The 15,703-nt window shown below is 47.5% G+C and overlaps 1 protein-coding gene across 7 annotated transcripts in view; it reads right to left on the bottom strand.

The window, feature by feature from the left end:
- Positions 1-592: 592 nt before the first annotated feature.
- The window catches only part of SGMS1 (sphingomyelin synthase 1), a 268,484-nt gene continuing 253,373 nt past the window's right edge, over positions 593-15,703 (bottom strand). For all 7 annotated transcript variants that reach the window (XM_021696184.1, XM_021696186.1, XM_021696181.1 and 4 more), the window contains 3 exons: positions 7,125-7,278; positions 2,919-3,085; positions 593-2,312 (listed from right to left, as the gene is read on the bottom strand). In XM_021696184.1, coding sequence (XP_021551859.1) covers positions 2,133-2,312; positions 2,919-3,085; positions 7,125-7,278 — 501 coding nt within the window. In that variant the 3' untranslated portion in view covers positions 593-2,132. The remainder of the gene's footprint in view (positions 2,313-2,918; positions 3,086-7,124; positions 7,279-15,703) is intronic.

The raw sequence follows: 15,703 nt of genomic DNA on the forward strand, positions 1-15,703 counted from the left end.
GGGAGCCACAGGATACGTCCATTCATGAACCAGTGCAGTCAGGCACGAATTTCTTTAGTACATATGTAGGATGCAAACCTGTAGTAACCACTTTTTTTTTTTTAAATAAAACTACTTGACTTAGGAAGAAAAAGATCCAATTTTTAGCATGTGCAAATACTGCATTTTCGTTACACAAGCTGCCTTCCCCTTCGATACGCAGCACCTGTCCGACAGTCAAGGTCAGGGAAAGGCTGTACCAGTGAAATGGCCATCCCAGAATTCTGGTCAACTTGCCTCCAGAGGCCATCCCACGTTCTGACGGAGACACCGGTCCAGAGCCCCACGCAGGAAATCTCACCGGCTTGACATCTCTAGCCAACGTGGACTGTAGCTTGAATTTAACTCACCTTCGATTCTTCTTATGTATCTTCAAAAAGACACTCGTACACTTTCAGAAACCTTAAGTGGAAAGAAACAGGGTTGCCACAGGCCCTGTCTCAAACAAAACCAAGGAAGAAGGTCCAAAAACGCAGTGTTTGCTTTAATGACTTCGTCAACGACTTCTGGGAAGGATGTGAACACATTAGAAATAACAGCCATTTATTTTAAGTATCAGGTTTTATTAAAAAGTGCATTTTGATTAATTTATGATCTAGGTAAGCTGTTAAGATATCAGTATACTCTCTGGAATAGTAACTTTACAAATATTTAAAACAAACAAAATTTTAAAAGCCTTTTTATTTCCTTCACCATTATTGTTTTACAATACAAATATCACCTTGTGAATACACAAAAAAACCCTATGGAAGATAATTCTGCTGCATAAAATACAGAATGGATATATATACTTCTTCATTCTTAAAAAACTATTTTGTTCTCCACATTGGCAAGTATAGAAGAGAATACTTCCCCAAACATACTCATGTTAGGAGTAAAACTTAGAGTTACATGCAGTTTCTGCACAAATATATTTTAAAGAAATAGATCTCTGTTTTGTTGTTCACCAACAAAATTGTCGTGAGAGTATGGATAACTAATTTAGAGCTTTCACGTTTTTTAGTTAAGTGATCATTTTTCAAAACTCTCTTTTTAAAAACAAAGTATTCATGGCTGTTTTCACTGTATAGTTAAAATCGAACTACCAAATAGGTGATAAAATAATTTAAGTGGTACATGTCATTGCTACCTGCTCACAATATGGGAACAGGTTCTGACTTTCTGATTAACTCCCCCTTTCTTTAATTCATAGCGATTTAAAAACCATAAGCAGTCTTCTGATTTAATTTAGCTATAAATGCAAAATTTAGTAGTGTATACATACATTTATATTTCCATGGAATATTTTATTTTAAATAAAAACATTTAAGATTGCCTACTGACCATACAATCAAGACAAGAAAGGCACTAGAAACATAGACAAATTTCTCTCCCAAGAAGCATTTTTAAATTTTAACTCTCTTCTCTCCGACATGTAAAAATCTTTAAATTTGGTTTTCATAACATTATTTTGAAAAATAAAGTTAGGAAATACTTAGAAAATCACTTTATAACAGAATCTTTTTTTTTTTTGCACTTTTTGACACACTCTCTCTGCTGATTTTTACAAAACCCAAAGTTACCGAACCTTTCTGTGTCTGTCATTTTTATTTGAATATCGGTGCAACAGGTAGAAAGATTTCAGAATTGAACCCCATTCAGGTACTCAGAAACCTTCATAGAGACATTTGCTAGAAAATGGCTTACAGCCCAATCTTTGGGGCAAGAGATATGAAAAGTATGTTTTCCCAAGAAAATAATACGCTTTATTTCCAGATGTGCCTGGAAAGACCAGAACTGATGATATAAAAGCTTACATTTATGCTGTTGCATCATATACAAAGGAACAGGGTGGTCGCAGGTTATGGAAATCCCAAACTTATGAACAGGAAAATGTGTACAGTGCATGATAGGTTAAATTCTCTTTATTGTTGTCCAACGCAGGTCCTTTGGAGAGAAAAAAAGATCACAGTGCTGACCAGGTAACTCAATAGGTTAAGTCAAGGTAACTTTTGAAAGAGAACAGGATTAGGGAGGTGTTTGTTTATGGCATCTTCTCTCACGGAGTTCTTAGCACTTCAGACAGCTCCACGCTCCAGGGCCTTGAGCGGCCGTTATGTGTCGTTCACCAGGCGGCTGTATTTCACTTGTCTGCTGAGGTGGACGACTGGCCAGGGGAAGGGCCAATGGTAAGAGCGAGGTACGATTCCTTGGACGTTCTTTTCGAAGTACTGAAACGGCCTGTACCACCACACCCTAGCCAGGAGGTTCATCTGGGAAGCTTCTTTTAGCACCTAGGAGAACAAGGACAGGAAAACCACGTCAAGGGGAAGGAGACACTGTCCCAGCCCCAAAAGGAACACGCATGCTTTGCTAACCACCTTCCACCTAGAGTTTAGATGGTTTCCTTATTCCTTATTCCAGTTCGCCAAGGACCCCAGACCCGCCCTGCGTGCCCCTCGTGCCCCCGTTACACGCACGTGGCCACTCCTTGCTCCTCTGCTAACCGGGCCACACCTCAGCAGGAAAACAAGCCAATTCCGGGAGCCTTGCTCCATCTCTCATCCATACATGTATCCCTCAATCAGTGTTTCGGTGACTTTCTGTGATGGACGTTCAGGACTCAGCTGGGGTCGCGGGGATGGTGACCAGGCACAGCTGGTGGGCGCAGCCGAGACATTTGTCAGGGGCAGTGGGAGGGAGGCCCTCGCTCTAGAAGGATGCTATGTTCGTGTCGCTGCACTCACACATTCCCTGTTCACTTTTTATTCCCAAGTGGGTCAGCGTCACAAAAGACAACCCCGCCTTAGATGCCGGACGGCCCGCCCCCTCGCCCAGCCGCGTGGGCACCGCCGGGCTGGGGGAAGAGAGGCTGCAATCCCATGAGGAGGGACACTCACTTGCTGGTTGGCCATCGTGTGGTACCACCAGAAGAGTCTCGTGGTGATGTAGTAGGCCACCACCACGTCCACAGTGTAGTGGTCGTGCGCCAAGAGGATGCAGAAGATCCCAACCACGCTGAGCAGCCAGCAGATCCAGTGGTACCACCAGAATCGTCGAGGGGAGTCTGCAAAGACGAGACACTCAGCGTAGCCCCGTCGTCCCAGCACCTCTAGGGCACCCAACCGCACCTCATGACCGCTCCGGCACCCAGTGACTCTGACCTTTCCTTCTGGAAGCGTGTCACGCAGGCAGCAAATCTAAGGGCTTCAGCTTCCACGTAACCAAGGCAAGAATGGCAGCAGCTTATTTTATGATTTTATCAGCGATTGTAATTTATGTTTGGTTACTGCTTGATTCATAAAATCATAAAATACAGCTTAAAATGGCAATGGACAGGATAATGCATCATGCTCTATTAAAAAAAAACAAACCTTGGGGCGCCTGGGTGGCTCAGTTGGTTGAGCGACTGCCTTCGGCTCGGGTCATGATCCTGGAGTGCTGGGATCGAGTCCCGCATCGGGCTCCCTGCTCAGCAGGGAGTCTGCTTCTCCCTCTGACCACCCCCCCTCATGTGCTCTCTCTCATTCTCTCTCAAATAAATAAATAAAATCTTTAAAAAAAAAAAAAAAAATGGGGCGCCTGGGTGGCTCAGTTGGTTAAGCGACTGCCTTCGGCTCAGGCCATGATCCTGGAGTCCCGGGATCGAGTCCCGCATCGGGCTCCCTGCTCGGCAGGGGGTCTGCTTCTCCCTCTGACCCTCCCCCCTCTCATGTGCTCTCTCTCATTCTCTCTCTCAAATAAATAAATAAAATCTTTATAAAAAGTAAATAAATAAAGTTTCATTGGGCGCCTGGGTGGCTCAGTCGGTTGAGCGACTGCCTTCGGCTCAGGTCATGATCCTGGAGTCCCAGGATCGAGTCCCGCATCGGGCTCCCTGCTCAGCAAGGAGTCTGCTTCTCCCTCTGACCCTCCCCCCTCTCATGTGCTCTCTCTCTCTCATTCTCTCTCTGTCAAATAATAAATAAAATCTTTATGAAAAATAAATAAATAAAGTTTCATTGGGCGCCTGGGTGGCTCGGTCAGTTAAGCGACTGCCTTCGGCTCAGGTCAGGATCCTGGAGTCCCGGGATCGAGTCCCGCATCGGGCTCCCTGCTCGGCAGGGAGTCTGCTTCTCCCTCTAACCCTCCTCCCTCTCATGCTCTCTGTCTCTCATTCTCTCTCTCAAATAAATAAATAAAATCTTTAAAAAAACAAACAAACAAACAAAAAAACAAACCACAAAACTGTCCACTGACATTTAAGTCAATTTACTTGTAAATAATTTGGGGTTAATGCTCTAAACACAAATGGATACCTTTTTTTTGGTCTAGAGATCCTTATACAGGGACTAGGCAGTCATAATTGATACTGTTTTATTTGCTTTCCAACCTCTGTGACCACACGCTAATCTGAAAGTCTTCGAGATTTCCGTTTCTCAAATGGAAATAAGAAAGGATCCAGTTGCCCAGGAATTTGGGTCCAAGTGCATTCAAAGGCAGGGCAGGGTCAGATAAACACCTGTCCATACCACCATTTGGAAGCCCCCTGGTGGGAAAGCATCAAAATTTCTATGAGTGCAGGCTTTCCCACCTTGTATTCTGGAAGAATGGGCTCAAGAGGGTCTGACATTTTACACAGAAATGTCATTTGCATGTGATCCATCCTCCCTACCCAGGGGGAGGAAGTTCACACTTTTATTGGATTCTCAAGGGGTCTAAGAACTAGTCATCCATTTCACCAGTATTTATCGAGCATCTCCTATGTGCCCGGGACAGGAGATGCTCTAGCTACTGAGATCAACGAGTAAACAGGTAAAGAACCTACCCTGTAGGCAGATCCCTTCCCAGCATGGAGGAGAGACAATACAAAATAATTATAATAAATAAGTAAATTATACGCTATGTTAGAAGGTGTTAAATGCCAAGGGAAAATTAAGAAGTTGAACAGGAGAAGCAGGATCAGAAACAGAGAAGGGGAAGGGAAGTTTGCAGCTTTAAGTGGAGTGGTCAGGGCAAGGGCGGGGACTCTATATTCCACCCCCAGGAGAATCTGTATTTGCACCCTAACAACACAACAACAGCAGATACCGTTCATTCCTCATGCAACTCTGTCGGAGCCCATGAATGCCATCTGTTTTCATTCCTACCACCTCTCCCTCAGCCACAGGGTGGGTACCAGTAGCTCATTCTAAAGATGAGGGAACCAAGACTTAGAGAGGTTAAAGGTGGTCCCCAAGGTCACAGAGCTCATGGTAGCACCAGAACTCAAAATCCACGTTTGTGACCCCAGTCTTCCCAGTCTCCCAACATGGCACTCTGGGATTCCTTCAAGGACAAGGCTTAGCCCCCACTGTAGTACAATCAGCAGGGGGTGGGAGCACTCCCCCAGCCGCAGCCTGCGTGGCCCCCAGCACCATGGCCAGCTCGCCCCAGCACAAGGGCAAGATGGAGCCCTGACAGTTCTGAACAGAAACTGTTAGAATTCACTCTACTTGGTCACATGCCAAGTGCGAGTGGAAGAACACCTACACTTCCTTCTCCCGGTGCCCTGCAGCACATCTCCTCTTCTCCTGTCTTCCCTATCTTAGTTTAAGACCAAAACTGGCCCGGGACGCCTAGGGGGCTCAGTCAGTGAAGTGTCTGCCTTCAGCTCAGGTCATGATCTCAGGGTCCTGGGATCGAGTCCCGCGTTGGGCTCCCTGTTCAGGGGGGAATCTGCTTCTCCTTCTTCCTCTGCTGCTCCCCCTGCTTGTGCTCTGTCAAATAAAATCTTAAAAAAAAAAAAAAAAGACCAAAACTGGGCTTCTAAGCCTTCGGTCTTCAGCTGTCTCCCGTGCTCCCAGTCAGCCCTGCTCTCTGCGGACTCTTGTTTGTGGACCTCTCTCCGTTCCCTCCACGTCTTGCCAACGCCAACACCATCACGGTGGTTCAGGCCACCCCATGTCTTCCCTGGATTATGCAGCAGCCAGCCCCCCACTCTCACCCTGCTCTCCAGCCCGGCCCCCTCCACCCATCCTGCACCTGCCCCAGCAGTGGTTTCTCCTTCTCTGGAGGAGGAACAGGATGGTATGGCCCCGTCTCTGAGAGAATGTAAGTTCAGACTCCTCACGGTTTCAGGCACGCTCCATGATCTGGTTCTTACTGATCAGTTCATTTGTGACTTCTCATCACTACCACCGCTCTGAATTCCAACCACACCAACATTCCAGACGGTGCCACACACTCACTCCCAAGACACGTCCAGACTGCAGTGTGTGCGTCCCTCTTCCAAGGTACCGACAGCCCGGGTCTACTCACTATTCTTCATGGAAACTGCCTGAATAATGCTCATTGAGACTGTTTTTAACAGTAAAATATTGAGGACAACTGCGTTTTCAATAAGGAGAAAAATTAACCTGTGGTTCATTACAATGGGCCAGAGCCTCATGTCTCACCAACATCATCTGAGAGAAAACAAGTTGGAAGACCGCAGAGAACATAATACCATTATGTAGATTTGACAAAACCTCACACCATGGCACGCAAGCACCAAAACATGCATGGATGTGACACAGGAAAACGGGAGGGGAAGGAATGAAAGGCCATAATCACCTCTTACATTTTATTTGGTTTTTAACAGGTTAAACAAAACAGACACAGCAAATGCTACTATTAAGCCTGAGCAGTGGACAGGGGCATATTTAGTATTATTTTTTGTGTGTCTCATAATGAAGTATTTAAGTACATTTTTATAAAGGGAATTTCCCATTCAGTGCCTGCCTCATTTAGTGTCCCCGAGCCCACGTCACCGAGCCCCTTCTGTCCCCGCTTAGGGCAGAGGGCCAGGAACTTGAAAACACCTGGTCTATGATCACATCCTACCAGGCCTGATGCTGGAGTCCTGTGGTCTTAGGAGATTTCCTTCTGGCTCCTTCCAGGAGCTCTGACGCATACCATATGCTACGCTGACACTCGAGGGAACAAGTCCCTCCCCACGCCCTACACACACACACACACACACACACGTCACTCCGGGGGACCCTGTGTCTGGGTGCGGTGGGGACAGGAGGTGCCGCCCTCTTGCAGGGGACTCCGCAGAGACCGGGGGACATGGCAGATGTCATGGAAGGCTGCTATGGACTTACACTCTTTGATAAATAAGTAGGTGAGTGTGAGCATGACCGTGTGACCGCTGTACAGATAGTCCCCGCACATGTTGTGAGAGCCAGTGATGGACAGGCCGCCGCCAGCGATGAGCTTCATTATTCTCCGCAGCTGGGCTTCCCAGTCTCCAAAAAGCTGATGGGAAAAGAGAACACAAGATTCGTTATTGGCCCACATGGAAGTGCGCCGTGATTACTACTGTTCAGAATTAAGCTTTCTGATATGGTGATTTCTAATCAGAAATATATATTTGCTCTCTGACTTCATTCTGCTTGCACAACCTTGGGAATTTCCTGAGATCAAGGTGGCTTTCTTTGGTTATTCCTCACAAGGCCCTTCCAACGCACCTGAGCACATGCTAACGAGGTTGCTCTCGGAAAGCCCCAGAGGATGGGGGCTGGATGCCACAGGGCTAACCAGGCCCTCAGGGGGCTGGACCTCCGAGGAGGGGAGAAGGGCTGGAGGCTGAGTTAATCACCCATGGCCAACGGCCTCATCGATCCCGCTTATGTAATGAAGCCTCCACAAAAATCCTGAAGGATGAAGGTTCAGAGAGCTTCCAGGGTGGTGAAAGAGTCGAGATACGGGGGTACTGGGAGGAGGGGCGCACCCGGACAGGGCACGGAAGCTCTGCACCCCTTCCCACACACCTCGCCTGGGGCATCTCGTCCATTTGGCTGCCCTAAGTTATATCCTCTTAGAATACAGGGGAAATCTAGTAACATGTTTTCCTGAGTTGTGAGCAACATTTAGCAAATTAATCAACCTGAGGAGTCATCACAGGAACCTCCAATTTATAGCTGGGGGGGTCAGAAGCGCGGGGACAACCCAGACATGGGACTGGTGTGTGAAGCAGGAGGTGGGGACAGTGAGTGTGACATGGAGTCTTTAGTCTCTGGGATCTGATACTGTCCCCAGGGAGCCAGGATCACAGTGCATTCCCTACATCTGGTCAGAGAAGCGCTCAGTGTGGGCGCTGAGCACAGAGGAGACGGACGGGAGTGTTCTGCCTTCACGAGTTCATGCTGAGATACATAAGACCCCACCATGAAGTCTGCCACTCAATGTTCACTGTTTTTTGGACAGTGCTCGGAAGGGGTCTGGTCCTAGAGATGAAGCATGCGGCCTCGGAACGTTCCTTCGATGCTGGCACTTTCTATAGCACATTTCAGCAGACGTTTACCCAGCTTTTAAAATTACACTGATAGAGGAAGAGTCATTGATCGATTTACTACCAGAGCCATTTTGGGAAAAATATCTAGGAAAACTTCCAGTGCTCAGCTTGGGGACAACTCTTTCGCTAACTTAGCCGAAGCGCCAGAGACTGGAGCAGTCAACTGCGAGAAGACTTGGTTTGTGATATTTGGCGACCGAACCGAGACAAGACACTGAGGTGGATGTGCCTTCAGTCTTCTGAAATTATTATGTGGGTAGAACTGCATGTTTTTCCCTTTTAGTAAGAGTGAGAAAAGTTCATAAATAAATCTACCCGTCTCTGACACACATCTGGGCCACACACTGGACTCGTAAGTGGTTTAAACAACTCACTCACTGCAATTCTTATTTGCTCTGTCAAACAAAATGTGTGCCTGTCTGTATTTTATGCTTGTCAGCACATTTTTAAGTTCTGATTAGTTGCCCAATTTAATCAACATGATCCTTTTCAGCATCTCACCAATGATATTCCAGGCTTTGGGAAATACATGTTCTATTACAATCTCCCTTTAAAAAAAAGTGTATCCAGATTTCTACTTAAGGATGGCAGGTTGAACACACCACAGAGAGGGTATGGATTTTCACATGCAGAAGGTCACTGAACATGCAGCTCAACAGAAGAAAACAGACCTACATAGCAGGAGACCCCAACGCCTCCAGAAATTAGAAACAAGCTTCATATAAAGGATCAAGACTCAGGCTTTTTCAAAAACAATACTGGAAAACAGAAGGCTTTGGAAGAATGCCTCCAAATTCTGTGGGAAAATGATTTCCAACTTAGAATCCTATACCCAGCCATATTACTAACTGGCCCTACAGTAAAGGATAAACTAAAGCCATTTTCACATACACAAGATTTCACAATATTTACCACCTATGTACTCTTGTTTTCAGGGAATTACAAGGATATACTCTGTAAAGCAAAGGAGTAAATGCAGAAAAAAGGAGACGGGACCCACCAGGACGCCAACGAAGGGAGGGTCCAGGGACTGTGAGCACGGACAGTGCAGGGGGCGGGTAGGCGTGCGTTGAGGGTCGCCCTGGAGGAGGTGCCTCCAACAGAGCCCACTGCCTCCGACAGCCCTGAATAAAGAATCACCACATGGGGACGAATGTGTGTGTGCACAGACAGCTAGGAAAGCAAAAAGCAAGGCAATCACTAACTCTACAGGAAACAAAATACTGTGCAGAAAAGTAATCACAGGAAACGACGTGGGTTGGCTACGAAGGGCATTTACAAACTATGCTTTTTTTAAAAAGTCTAGAATGTACATTCCACATGTTAACAGGGTTTGCATGGAAGTTGGTAGGATTTCTCCCAGTCTCTGTCCCAAAGGGACTTCCATTCCTGCTCCTTGGGCTGGAAAGAGAGGGACTGTCTTGGAAGTGTGCACTTCTGGGATTCAGGTTGCCTTGGAGCGCAGGCAGGACAAAGGGGAAGAACAAACAGGAAACTCTTGGCTTATCTCTCACACTTCTCATTTTGGTTTCCTTCCCCAATGTGCCTGCTACTATCTTTTAGTATCCTCTAAACACCACTCCATACATTCTGCCTACTGTTTGACTTGCATTCAGTGGGAAACAGCATGGAGTGTGCTTCCTCCAAGGAATGGGCTATAATCCCCCCCCCCCACCATTAGCAGGCTTTTGATTGTTCATTTTTGAAAGCAGAGATATTGGGGGGGGGGGGCATTCACATGATCACATTCTCAGTGGACACTACAAAGCTGTGATAGGAGCTCTCACATCTATACCACCATGTGAGTTATGGTCTCCTAAGGACACAGAAAAGTCAGTTTTTGGTAAAAATCAAGCAATTTTCTTCAATATCTAATGAACGGCTAAGAAATTAAGTAAACTGGACAAATCGCTTAAGCAAGAACAAGGCCGGGCAGGAGAGGCTTAACAACACAGATCACTCTAGAAGTTAGAAACTGGGGAGCCTTCAGTTTATTAAAAAAAAAAAAATTATATATATATATATAAAGATGGATACATATAAAGTAACTTTTCCTTGAGCAGCCTCATACCTCACAGAGTTAATGTCCTGCTATCATGCCCCAGGCATCTCTCAAAGTACACATTCATTCATTCATTCATTCAACGAATCCACCTACTACCACCAGGGCAAGGAACATTTTTGTCTTATTGCTGAAGAACAGTCTCACTGCTACACAGAAAATTCACTCTCACCTATGTAGGCCATGCCCAGAGAGCTGCTCTGAAACCCACAGACCACAGTCCGCACCCGCTGAGGAACCCGGCGTCGAGGGGCAGAAGGATCCGTGGAACCCTGTGTCGATCACGTGCTGGGCAGCCTGCCGCTGAGAAGCACACTAGACACTGTGGTCACCCCTCATCTTCAACTCCCACAGCAGCAGGACTTGGCCACCCCCCGAATTTCGCCTGGCATCCGGCCCTCTGAACTGATGACGGGTACGTAAGAACTAACACGAGTCACGAAAATGCCCTTCCGTGTGACCCTGAGGCCCTCACAGGGACAGGTCGTGTGTTCACAAGCTCGAGGATGCTCTGGGGAGCGCAGCGGCCTTGTCGCTGCACACCTGTGTCCCTCACCAGCTCTCAGACCTCCTTACTCCCACCTGACCAGGCAGTGGAAGGGCAGCGGCCCGGTGGTCTTACGGAAGAAAACATCAGCTTTCGTTGATACAGAGACTCCAGCCTTTTCAACAGAGCTTTCCCATTATCTCGTCCTCTCCTCCCAAGGCCGTCAGGTGGTTGGAGCGGCCATTACGATGGCCATTTGAGAGAGAAGCAAATAAACAGAGAGGCTCTTTCTGTTTCGCACCGTGAGTCAGGGGGATCAGATCCAGATTCTTGCTCTCACCCAAGCAAGCCTGCAGCCTCTGCACCCCAACAGAGAGCCTGCTGTTGTTGTAAACGTCTCCCCAAGTGACGGAGGCCGAACACTATCTCCAGGCTGCAGGTGTTCTCACCAAATCCCACCCATCTCACACACGGCATTTACATGCAGGTGCACACCGGGGTTCGCGAACGATCCTTTATTCCCGAATGTTTTTTTCCTTTTAAATCAAACTTCCCCATTTCTAGAAAAGTTATTTTCATGGAACTCTTTCACACACCGATTGTACATTTTCTGCCTTCTCAAACAAGGTGTTTTCGACTTGACTTTCACTCCCCTTGCTTTGTACTGTGCCGTGTCGGAGTGATGCTCCAAATGTCTCCGAGTCTGCTTTCATAGGAGCACGATGAACCCACACCCAACCCAAGCCCCAGGTCAGGGTGAAGCATCTGGGGTGCTCAGGACAAACGCTCTGTCCATTCTAGCTGCAGATGTCTCTCATCTGTAGGATGGCAAGAACCACCTTTCCTTGCCCTCAGCCCTCACTGCCTGAAGTGAGATGATCTCTGGAGGAAGTGACCAGAGACATTATAAAGTGCTAACCCGATGTAAGGCAGCACCCCAACCCCCAAGCCCTTCAGGGAGAACTCCATGCCTGGCACCGAGCACGTGAAATCCGGGGCGTGCTCCTCGAACACGCAGCCCTCACGGATTCTCATCCGTGGTCACAAGAGACTTTTCTGAACAACTCCTCCACGTGGGAACTGCCTCATCCTGGGAAGATTTTGCCTCATCCACAAATACCGTATCCACCTCAACTGCTCTTAAGCAGAGAGTCTTCAGTACGTACATCCTCTTAGAACTCATATATACAACTTTAAAAAAGACTTTTCCCTCCATTAAGCTCCGAAGGGTTTGGCTCTCTGCACCTCTCTGTTATCAAATGTATCCATCCATTCTTCTTTCTTTTGGGGGAAGGGTTATCGCTATAATTATCAGCAATCAAGCACTAATCCCCAACCTCAGCCTCCCTTCCCCCCAGTCAAAACTTTATAATTTTTTTCACAGCCTCTAGTAAGGAGACTTACCAATCTCAAAGTCGGCTATGCATTTCCATTCACCCATGTTCTTACTTGTCCCATTAAAGAAATCTAGCATTTCAGAAAGGCATGATTACCTTTTAACAAAATTATCTTTGCTTTAAGTGTTGAGAGATCCTTTCGCACTACCTGTTCGTGAAGTAAAAATTAAAAAAAAAATTCCCTCAGAGTTTTGTTAGGGAACTTCTAGATCTACAGAGTACAGATCTTCCTCTGTGACTTATGATGGTGTCACAGTCCAATAAACCTATAGTGAGTTGAAAATATCCTATGTCAAAAATGCATTGACTATAACCAACCCACCTCACGGCCTTGCTGACTTTAACATGCCCAACACGGTTGCGCAAAACCATGTGACACAAAGCCCACTTTACGACCAAGCGCTGACTGTCTCACGTATCATACTGACTACGGCGCCCAAGTGAGGAGCACAGTCACTGCCCGGGCACTGTGGCTCCAGCCTCACCAGAACAGATCGCTAGCCCAGGAAATGAGCCAAATCACGAAATCTAAAGCATGGTTTCTACCGAATGCACATCGCTTTCCCAGAATGGTAGACTCAAAAACGCGTTAAGTGGGGCCACCGTGGGCAGGGATCGTCTGAATAATGAAACCCCCAGACCCTTCTCTTAGACTCATCAATTAGCAGCATTTTGCCACATTTGCTTCTTCCTCCCTCTCTTCTCTCCTGGACCACATGAGAACAAGTTGGATATACTAGGATGCTTCACCCCATACGTAGAAGCAAGGACACTGTCTTCCATTGCCACACTCCTAAATGTGTAACAAGGAGGCAAGAGGATCACAGTTTACAGACATCCTCACTCAGGCTCCTGAAGGTCTCAGCACGGCCTTTATAGCGTCTACGCCCCGGATCCAGGGTCCAGCCAGGGGACACATCTCGAGGCTATGTGACATAGTCTTAATTTTTCTGTTTCTCAGTCTTTGTATTTAGGACACTGGTATTTTTGAAGAGTCCAGTCTAGTTCCTTTTTTTTTTTTTTTAAAGATTTTATTTATTTGACAGAGAGAGAGATAGCGAGAGCAGGAGCACAAGCGGGGGAGTGGGAGAGGGAGAAGCAGGCTTCCCGCGGAGCAGGGAGCCCCATGTGGGACTCGATCCCAGGACCCTGGGATCATGACCTGAGCCGAAGGCAGACACTTAACGACTGAGCCACCCAGGCACCCCAGTCTAGTTTCTTTATAGAATGTCCCTCCATTTGGTTTTATTGGATTGTTTCTTTGTGCTCAGTCAAGTTGAATGTGATTGGCAGGAAATTACAGAACTGGTGTGTCCTCCTTAGCACATCATATCGAAGGGCATCTGATACCTACTTTGTCCTGTGACTGGTTTGGTCACTTGGCTGTGGGAATGCCTGCCAGATTTCGCCACTAAACACACACCTCTGCCCCTGTATAATTAATCAGCAATCTGTGTTGTTCTTAACGTATGTAATATGATGCCCCCAACCTTTCACTAGTGGCCTTGGGACCCACTCTTGGTTCCTGCTAGAATTACTTCTGGAGTCGCTCCAAATGGTGATTTTCTATTTCTGACATTACTTTTCCATCTAGGAGCTGACCTTTTTCGCCCTTAACACTAATTTTTAAAAGGTTTTTTTACGAATTACTGCCATTCTTTCATTGGGACACTCCCATGATCTGAAACCTGGCCAGTGGGAACCTCTCCAGCAGGAAATATGGCTTCTGAATGAACGCCCTGGCCTGTAGTGTCCATGCAGCTCTGCACCCGTCTCTCAGGAGGCGAGTCCCACCGACCACCCGCCTGCACGGTGACGCAATGGATAATGCTTCACGGAGACTCCTTGGAATGCCTACTGGACGCTTTCTGACTCCGGTCACCTCTTCACGCCAGATGGCTGCGGCCATGTTGAAAACCTCTGTCCCCTTCCCCACGCCCCCCAGACACGGCCCTCTCTGCCCAGTCCACACCACCACACCAGTGCGGCCTCACCTGCCTCCCTCCTGCACACAACAGAGACGCAGCCCAGCTCCTTGCCTCTCTGCTTAAGAACCGGTGGTACCTGGGAGGCAACGGGCCGGCCGAGCATCCCTGAACCGACCGCATCTCCCCCCGCTCCCTCGGGAGGACTGAATGCAAACAGGGCAACGGGGATCACACCTGGCAGGGAGCGGGGACACAGGATTTGGCGTCACTGTGGGTCCTCCATCCTCCCTCCCAAACAGCGTCCTTCCTGTAATGTGTGGGGATCCTTCTGAGGGACACATATGACCCCTTCATACTCCTCCTCCTCCTACCGTTCCCAGCTTCCTGCAGCCTAACTCCTTAAAAGGGTGACAAAACCCCTTCGAGTTGGCCCACATGTGCCTCTCTGGCTTTAGCTCTGGCCACTCGCCACAGGGTGCCGCGCCCTGGGTCACCCCCTTCCCCCAGCCCCCTCGACACCTTTCCTGTTCTCCCAGCTCTTCTGCTCCTCGAATCCACCTGGCGAACTCCCACTCGTCCCGCTAGACCTGACTCAGACAGCATCCCCTCGGCACAGTCGACACCCAGCGGGGTTTGCCACTTTCTGGGGCCGCCACACACTGCCATGGGCAGAACTCAGCAAGTCAGAGCAGTCTGCTGGGTTACATGTCTGTCACGGCATCCGGGTGCCCAGCAGGGGGACACCCGTGGTATCGATCTGTGGGTCCTCAAAATTTACCCCACACAGGGAAGGTTCTCTAGAAATGCTTGTTCAGGAAACAATCGACCTGCTTGTGTATCATCTACAGTCCCCCTGCCTCACAATCCAGGAGAGCGAGTCTCCCTGGTGATGGCCCTTCAATAAAATCATTTAGGGGGTGCCCGGGTGGCTCGGTTGGTTAAGCATCCGACTCTTGATCTCCGCTCAGGTCATGATCTCAGGGTCGTGAGATCAAGCCCCGTATCGGGCTCCGGGCTGGGTGTGGAGCCTGAGATTCAGGAAAACAAAACAACAACAAAAAACCACTTAGAAAGCTTAAGGTTTATAATATCATGTAAAACTGCACATATCAAGCTTAAACTACAAGGAAATAGGAATAACTGTACAGAAAGCACAATGAGAGATGTGTAAGACATAAAGGACTAATATATAGAAACATCAACAGTAAATAGGGCCAGGAGTGATGGTAAAAATTTTCCTCTTTTTGTATTTTTTTAGTGTATCTATAAAAGTATAGTTTCTTTAAAATGGAAAAAATAATCTTTTTAAGAGAGAAAAAAAATAATTTAGCACACTTCTATTTTTTCTTTTTTTGTCCCTGAAAAAGGAAGAGGATCGTGGAGAGAGACAGAGGAAGGTGAAGAAGAGCTTCGGGATGGGGAAGGCTCTGGAAGTTATTTGCAAGAAACAGTTAAAAGTGAGAGCAAACAAAAAGGCAGGTTACACTGATGGTAAGAAACTGGGGGGGGGGG

Source organism: Neomonachus schauinslandi, chromosome 6 (assembly GCF_002201575.2).
Source record: "Neomonachus schauinslandi chromosome 6, ASM220157v2, whole genome shotgun sequence".
NCBI classification, from domain to species: domain Eukaryota; kingdom Metazoa; phylum Chordata; class Mammalia; order Carnivora; family Phocidae; genus Neomonachus; species Neomonachus schauinslandi.